The 8,403-nt window shown below is 39.0% G+C and overlaps 1 protein-coding gene across 1 annotated transcript in view; it reads right to left on the bottom strand.

Annotated features, from left to right (window-relative positions):
• Nucleotides 1-3,032: 3,032 nt before the first annotated feature.
• Nucleotides 3,033-8,403, bottom strand: part of LOC307126463 (uncharacterized protein) — a 225,217-nt gene continuing 219,846 nt past the window's right edge. The window contains exons 22-23 of the mRNA XM_079816977.1: nt 4,157-4,213; nt 3,033-3,856 (exon numbers count right to left, since the gene is read on the bottom strand). Coding sequence (XP_079673103.1) covers nt 3,641-3,856; nt 4,157-4,213 — 273 coding nt within the window. The 3' untranslated portion in view covers nt 3,033-3,640. The remainder of the gene's footprint in view (nt 3,857-4,156; nt 4,214-8,403) is intronic.

An 8,403-nucleotide genomic window follows, 5' to 3' on the forward strand; every position in this document is an offset into this window, starting at 1 on the left:
TGAATTGGCTATGAGCACGCTTTTAGACTGCCTTTGTGACATTAAGGGCTGGATGGTGCAAAAATTCTTACAATTAAATGAAAATAAAAAGGGAGATTTTACACTCCGGTCCAATTGGAAATCACACCACTATACACTCTCCTCTTGTATTATGGGCTGATTGTAAAAAATAGTAGTGGTGAAAAATCTGTGGTCAAATCATCCTTTTTTAATCTGAGACTTTTAGTGAAGCTAAACCTTTGCTTTCTTTCAGAAATGTGGAGACAGTTATTCATGCTTGTATTTTTTCACGTCTGGACTACTGTAATACTATAGCTCATTTATTACCGACCACCTTTAATTCCCCGGGTTATTCATTTTTAGGTGTGTGGTTGTTTTGTTGTTTTCTCCTTGTTGTATTTTGTTTTATTAATGTTATAGTTTTTGTGTTTTTTTTTAGCATTGATGTACAGCACTTTGGGCAACCTCGGTTGTATAAATAAAAGAAGAATATCATTGCGCCCATGGTACAGCAGCAAAGTTCCTAAATCATTACGCTGTGATGAGAAAATAGTTCCTGGTAATAGTTGATCCTTTACCGAATATGCCAATATGCCAGTTGTTGTATCGACAGTGCAAACATTGTGTGAGCTTGATGCACACAGGGTTAACTCAAAGTGCATGTAGTTCTCCAACCCATTTCATAGAGGTCAGGGCGAGCAGTAAAGCTGTATTGTGTGAGACCACCTTAACATCTGCTTGCTCCAAGGGCTCAAATGGGACTGTTTCCAGGACTAGGGACAGATCCCATGCTGGTAACATAGGTCTGATAACTGGTCTCAAATGGCGCACACCCCTCATATATCTACTTAGGATAGGATGCCTACCTAGTGTTTGACCATTAAATCCCATGAAACATGATGAAATGATCGCCAGGTACACCTTGATCGTAGAGAAGGCCTTCCGTTTAGCTGATAAACGTGTGTCTTCACTAATGAAATGCATTCAGAGTCCACAGATTAGATTTGATAAGGCGAGTGTTCACGCAATCGTTATCTGTTATGCCTTATGTGAACGTTTGGTGTGTGTGTGAAGCATCGGCTCATGAGAGCGAACACCAAACACATGCTCAGTGTTGTGATTGTAGTTTAACTAGAAAACAACAGAGAGTGACGGTAAAACAACCTGCTGTTTTCTGACAAAATCCCCAACATGAGGTGTTTCACAGAAAGAGTCAGAATTGGATGATTTTGATTCCCAGCCCTAGCAGTAGGTGGCGCTGTTACTGTGGTGTGGTCAGTGTGAGTCAAAGCATTGCAGATGCAGTCTCAGATGCAGTTTGGATCCATGATTTGAAGACGATCCGAGTCGAATTTGGTGAAAATCGGAAGGAGTTGAGGAGTTCTCAAAAGTAGAGGAAATCTAAATGGCGGATAAGAAGTTCATCCAATTATAGCATGGCAAAACTAATCAAAAGTTATTCATATTTTTTCTTTTTATTATAATTTTTTTTTCTTAATGATATGCCAATATGTAAATATAGCATTTTATGACAAAATTCAAAATGGCTGACATGGGCAAATTGGACATCGTTCGATTTGACATGAAGCTCAAAATCTAAAGTCATGTCAGCTTTATTTCTGTAGCTCTTTCACACACAGATGCTTCAGAGCAGCTTTACACTGATGACAGGACATTCATTTTGTTTTAGATGAAAAGCTAAAGTAAGTTTTTGATTGATTCATTTCTGTTGTAAAAACTAACTAAATAAATAATAATAAATAAATAAATAAATAAATATATACATATATACACTGCACAAAATGAAAACAGTCATAATTTTGACTTTAAATCCAAAATTTTGAATTTTTATCTCAGAATTTTTAAAGTCCTAATTTCAAAATGTTATGACTTAGCATGTCGTATTTTTGACTTTTTTATCTAATAATGAGGACTTTTAAAATCATATTTTCAGTATTTTATTTTATAATTATGACTTACCATGTCATATTTTTGTCTTTATCTAATAATGAGGACTTTTAAAATCATATTTTCAACATTTTATCTTATAATTATGACGTAGCATGTCATATTTTTGTCTTTATCTAATAATGAGGACTTTTAAAATCATATTTTCAACATTTTATCTTATAATTATGACTTAGCATGTCATATTTTTGACTTTTTATCTAATAATGAGGACTTTAAAAAAATCATATTTTTTACATTTGATCTTATTATGACTTAGCATGTCATATTTTTGACTTTTTATCTAATAATGAGGACTTTTAAAATCATATTTTCAGCATTTTATCTCTTAATTATGACTTAGCATGTCGTATTTTGGTCTTTTTATCTAATAATGAGGACTTTTAAAATCATATTTTCAGCATTTTATCTCTTAATTATGACTTAGCATGTCGTATTTTGGTCTTTTTATCTAATAATGAGGACTTTTAAAATCATAGTTTCAACATTTTAATGTTTATAGTTGAATATTTAGTGTCCCCAATTGAGCAAGCCAGAGGCGATGGTGGCAAGGAACCCAAACTCCAAAAAATAAACCTTGGGAGAAACCAGTCTTGATTTTTGGCCAGACCGTTCAGAAGTTATGAGCAAATAAGCAGGCTCACAGATAACAGTATTTATATTGACTGCTTCAAACACATATATAATAGGCTTAATATATGATTCAGGTAGGACTTACGTTTTTAAAAATACTTACATCAAAATTACTTGTCCAAAGCTTAGTATTTCAGGCACTTTTGTGATTTTTCACCTCTTCATGACGAATCGCTTCCTGTATTCTTCAGTTGTAAGTCATTTTGGATAAAAGCGTCTGCTAAATGAATAAATGTAAAAGCTAAGATGTATTTTTCCAGCATTGCACTGTTTTGTAGCCTATTCACATTATATTCTTTGATCACACTGGAAATGTGGATTCAAGAGAAGCGCATTGCATTGTGGGACAGTATTCTCATACAGTATACACTGCTCATATTGGTGAATGTAGCAGGTCTTCAGATGTGCAAACAACACACACTACAGCAACAGAAAGTGTAGTCAAAGATAGTTTTATTGCCATATAGAAACATTATTTAAATGTATTGTGTGCATTTACAACATTTCAAATAACGGACAATACAGACTATAAACACAAACACCAGCTGGAGATCTCCTTGAGAAATGACCGTAGAGTTCAGAGTTATAGATGAGTTCATCTTCAGTGTTGTGGAGGAGAAGGGCTGATCATGAGCTGTGTTTGGGCTCATTCTGGGATGGAAGGAATTACAGGCGTTTTCCAGAAAGAGGAAGGAAGGAAACAACAACTCAGAGCTGCCATGTGAAGGCTTGAACATCCCGTCTCAGTGTTTCTGACGGGTGTAAAGACACTGAACATCAGGATCCTGAGACTCAAACCTCCATCCATCAGGAAATGATCACACTGGTTCCTCTCAGTACTGCTGATGGTGGTTTACAGATAGATTTAGTTATAAAAGCAAATCACTATTACATGAAAACAAAGAACAAATGCAATGACATCCTGCATATATTTACAGCTATTTACAAAACCAAGACAACGTATATTTCAGAAACGGCCTCAATACCAAACGCAGACTGAGATTGAGCGGTCAGAAGGGTCTGGAGAGTTTTCTGTTGATTATGTTTGTGAAACCACTGAATCCAGCCGAGTCTCACTCACACCAGCCTCTTGATGTTGATTCAGTAGAGGCTTCAGCTCAATTGATTCTGCTGGGTTCTGGCTATGGCTATGGCTCTGGCTCTGGCTCTGGCTCTGGCTCTGGCTCGGGCTTGGGCTCTGGTTCTGGCTCTGGTTTGATCCACTGGCTGGAGTTTTATCAGAACCTGCTTCATTCTAGGATCAGAATAAGACGTTTTAACATGTATTATCAATAATATCCCATCAGTGTTTCTCAGTCCTGGTGCTGGAGTCTCCTCATAGAGTAGTTTTACCACAGAAGCATGTGCAGTTTTTAAGTGAGCGTTATTTTCAGGTTCAGGATGTGGAATTAGAGATATTTCAGGTATTACAGAGTCAGTTATTTGCAGGAAACACACAGAATCTGCAGCGCTGAGCTTCTCCAGGAGCAGGACTGAGAAACACTGAACATCTCTGGAGAAAAGTGTTCAAATCCACAATAGCTCTGACGCTAACCTGAGATTTCTGATGCTGTGATCCAGTGGCTGGAGTTCGGCGAGACTTCATTGCCCTCTGTGTTCACAACAACACACATGTTTGGACAGTTATATAAAGGTGCAGTCAGTAGCCGCGTTTCCATTACCCTTCAAATTGCGCAAATTGTGAATTCAAAATACGCCCAACGGAAATGCGTCACTTTCACAAAAACTCCCATATATCGCAAAAAACGTTTTTTTCCGCTCATGAGGTGATTTTTCAGGCAATTTGAAAAAGGAAATGTTCGCAAAACTGCAATGAGAACAGTTTTTCCACATCTACAGGTCACATGACTTACGTAAAAGACAATCATTCTTTAAAGATGACGGTGTGTGTTCGGACAGAAGACGAGACAGAGTTCTTTATTAAACTCATAGCAGACAAGAGAATTACAGGAATACTGGATTATAAACACAAATGCCCCATCATCATGAAGACCTGAAGCAGATCTGAGAAACACACACACACACACACCTCATACGCTCAGGTGTAAGGGGCTTTCCTTGCCATTAATGCTTAGATAACACACACGTCTCCTTCCATTAATAATTATGGCCAGTGCGGTGACTGGGATATTCATAAACCCAACATATGTGGGCTAATTTTTGGAATGACTTATCGCAAGAGGAAACAAATCAGTTTTAGTCGCATAACATCGGTTAATGGAAACATCGTCGTTTCGACATTTAGAAAATATCACATGAGTTTTGCGCAAATCTGTAATGGAAACGTGGCTAGTAATTCTGTCCACATTTAAAGAATATCACATTTGACAAATCGTGTGTGTGTGTGTGTCCAGGGCCGGCCCGTGGCATAGGCGGAATAGGCAAATGCTAGGAGCGCCACTCATCCATAGGGGCGCTAAAATGTATTACTGATTCTATTTTATTCATATAATTTGAAATATTACCAAATAAAGCGAACTTAATTACAAAAAAAACGTAACTAAGTCCCCCGCCTCTTCCCGGTCCACCTCATCAATCTCCCCCGCCGAGCTTGAAGTGCGTCAGAAATATAACGCGTGATCAGTAGTTGGGAATTTGTTGTGTCGCGTCGCCTCTCGCGCATCTACTGTAGACAGGATTGCTTTCATTTTTTAGGGTGCTTGGCAGCTCGCTACAGGTGTAGACACGGTGAAAGTTTCATGATAATTTATGACGGATTGCCGAATTGTAGTGTCATAAAAAACAGAAGCCCTCTGATGCAGGCAAGATAAGGGAAACACTGCAAAAATGCTCTTCTTATTTAGTATTTTTGTCTTGTTTCTAGTCTAAATATCTAAAAATTCTTAAACCAAGGTGCTTTTACTAGATATTTTTTCTTAAGTGAGTTTATGCTTAAAACAAGCTAAATTATCTGCCAATGGGGTGAGAAAAATAATCTTGTTTCTGATTGAAATCTTGTTTCTTGTTTCTGTCCCAAACAGAAATAAGATAATTCTTCTCACCCCATTTGGCAGATAATTTAGCTTGTTTTATGCTAAAACTGACTTTATTTAGATTTTCCCCCCAGAAAACAAGGAAAAAATTATCTAATGTCATTTTACTAGTAAATACATCTTGATTTAAAATTTTTTTGATGTTTGGACTGGACACGAGAAAAAATTACTAAATAAGAAGAGTATTTTTTGCAGTGTAAAGACAGAGGTAAAGTGCTGTAATGAATGAACAATTTATTTAATTGCATAGTAGTAAAATACTAATGTACGCTAATTAATTCCAGTTTTACCTTAAACTATATGCAAGCAGCTGTTCTGGGTTCTCCAGTGGCCACAGATAGTGTATTTTGTCCAAAAAAAATCATATCTGTTTTTTTAAACGCATGTAATATCACTTTTTTAATAGCCTATTGTTTTTACTCTACAGTTGTGCAGTTTTAAGGGGACATATGGACATTTTAAAATGTATTTGCCGAAATTAGTAAGGATATTTATATACAGGTTTATTTAAAATAGCAACATTTTATGTAAATTTCACATTTAATATCTACATTTCTCAGTTTAATTTATGGTGAAAACATGAATGTGCATATTAGTGGAAGTTTGCTGCCATCTACTGGAAAACAAACACTTTTGCTAGTTCTCAATAGTTTGTGCATGAATGCTAGATGCAATGACTTGTTATTTGTGTTTAGGCTGTAATGTGGCGTAGGCGCTATTTTTGTATAGTTTAACTATCATCAGCCTTTAAAAAAAAAAAATAATAATAATATCATGAACATAATGACTGGGTAGACTGGACATCATAAAACAACAACAATAATAAAAAAACAAAACATCAATGCATTAAAACAGTACGAGTGTTTCCGCAGCTTAGACTGAAAACATGTAGTGCTAAACCTTGATACAAGGGCCACCAAGTAAAATCTTGCCTAGGGCAGCAGATTGGTCAGGGCCAGCCCTGTGTGTGTGTGTGTGTGTGTGTGTGTGTGTGTGTGTGTGTGTGTGTGTGTGTGTGTGTGTGTGTGTGTGTGTGTGTGTGTGTGTGTGTGTGTGTGTGTGTGTGTGTGTGTGTGTGTGTGTGTGTGTGTGTGTGTGTGTGTGTGTGTGTGTGTGTGTGTGTGTGTGTGTGTGTGTGTGTGTGTGTCTGTCTGTGTGTGTGTGTGTGTCTGTGTGTGTGTGTGTGTGTCTGTCTGTCTGTGTGTGTGTGTGTCTGTCTGTGTGTGTGTGTGTGTCTGTCTGTGTGTGTGTGTGTGTCTGTGTGTGTGTGTTTCTGTCTGTCTGTGTGTGTCTCTATCTGTGTGTGTGTGTGTGTGTGTGTGTGTGTGTGTGTGTGTGTGTGTGTGTGTGTGTGTGTGTGTGTCTGTCTGTCTGTCTGTCTGTGTGTGTGTGTGTGTGAGTGTGTGTGTGTTTCTGTCTGTCTGTGTTTGTGTGTGTGTGTGTGTGTGTGTGTGTGTGTGTGTGTGTGTGTGTGTGTGTGTGTGTGTGTGTGTGTGTGTGTGTGTGTGTGTGTGTGTGTGTGTGTGTGTGTGTGTGTCTGTGTGTCTCTGTCGTCATGAAACATACACCTATCTGGGCCATAGATTCAACATTGCAGGTGAGTGGGGTGAACAGGTGCAGGAGTTATCCTGTGCCTTTAAGAACAGGATCGATCTGATCGACTCCTCCCCTCTACCTGTAGTCATGAAGCTGGAGGCCATTAGAGAAGTGGCTCTGGCAAAGATACAACACCTCTTTGCAAACATTCACATCCCACAAAATGTCCTACGGGACATGAATAATAAAACAGTTGAGGCCGTTAGGAAATGGCTGGGACTGAATTCTCATTCCACCAGGGACATAATCTTCCTCACACTCAAGGAAGGGGGTCTGGGGGTCCCAAATGTGGAATGGACCTATTCCACTATAAGACTAGTACATCTCATCAGCATGCTCAACAACGATGATGCTGCAGTCAGAGAGCTGGCCAGAGCTTCCCTCTTACTGGACCTTAGGAAGAGAAAGGTCCCTTTGGCCACAGGCAACCAAGACAGCTTCCTAGGCTTCAGGAGGAAGAGCAATGGCAAACTGGACACACAAGCTGCAGGTTTCGGAGTTCGTTCAGACTGGCCAGACCTAAACGATCTGTGTAACAGACTGGCAGTTAAACTACAGTGGACACAAAGCAACTCACACACTGCACCTGAGGTGTCTGACGCAGTGGTCACAGACCCTTCTATTACTGCGGAGGCCACAGTCTGCCACAACGAGACACAACACACACTACAGAGCACAACAGCAAGAAGATCCTTACTGAACATCAGACAGATGGACACAAAACAACACTGGACTGGACTGAGAATGCAGGGAAAGTTGGCATGTCTTGACTTTGCAGACCACTCTACCTCTCCCTCTGTGTACAGAAATGCTGCACTAGGGGAGGATATCCTCTGCTTCACTGTGAAGGCCAGACTACAGGCGCTGCCAACCAGATACAATCTAGCATTATGGTGCCCTCAGAATCACCATCCACACTGTATAATGCACCCTAACTCTGAACATCTGGAATCAGTTGCCCATATTGTGAATGGGTGTAATATGTACAAGGGATTATACACAGCACGCCATGACCGTATTGTTGATCTTATTGCCAGTTCTGTTCAGGACATATTTCCAAAAAACATACCGATGTATAAACACTCCCGAGTGACACCAGACTGGTTCAACAGCTCTGAAGATGTGTTCTGTAACATCCCTAACAGCCCTGATGTTGTGTTGGTGGATATAGATAGAAAGGAGGTGCTAGTCC

Source organism: Gobio gobio, assembly GCF_949357685.1.
Source record: "Gobio gobio genome assembly, chromosome: 1".
NCBI lineage: Eukaryota > Metazoa > Chordata > Actinopteri > Cypriniformes > Gobionidae > Gobio > Gobio gobio.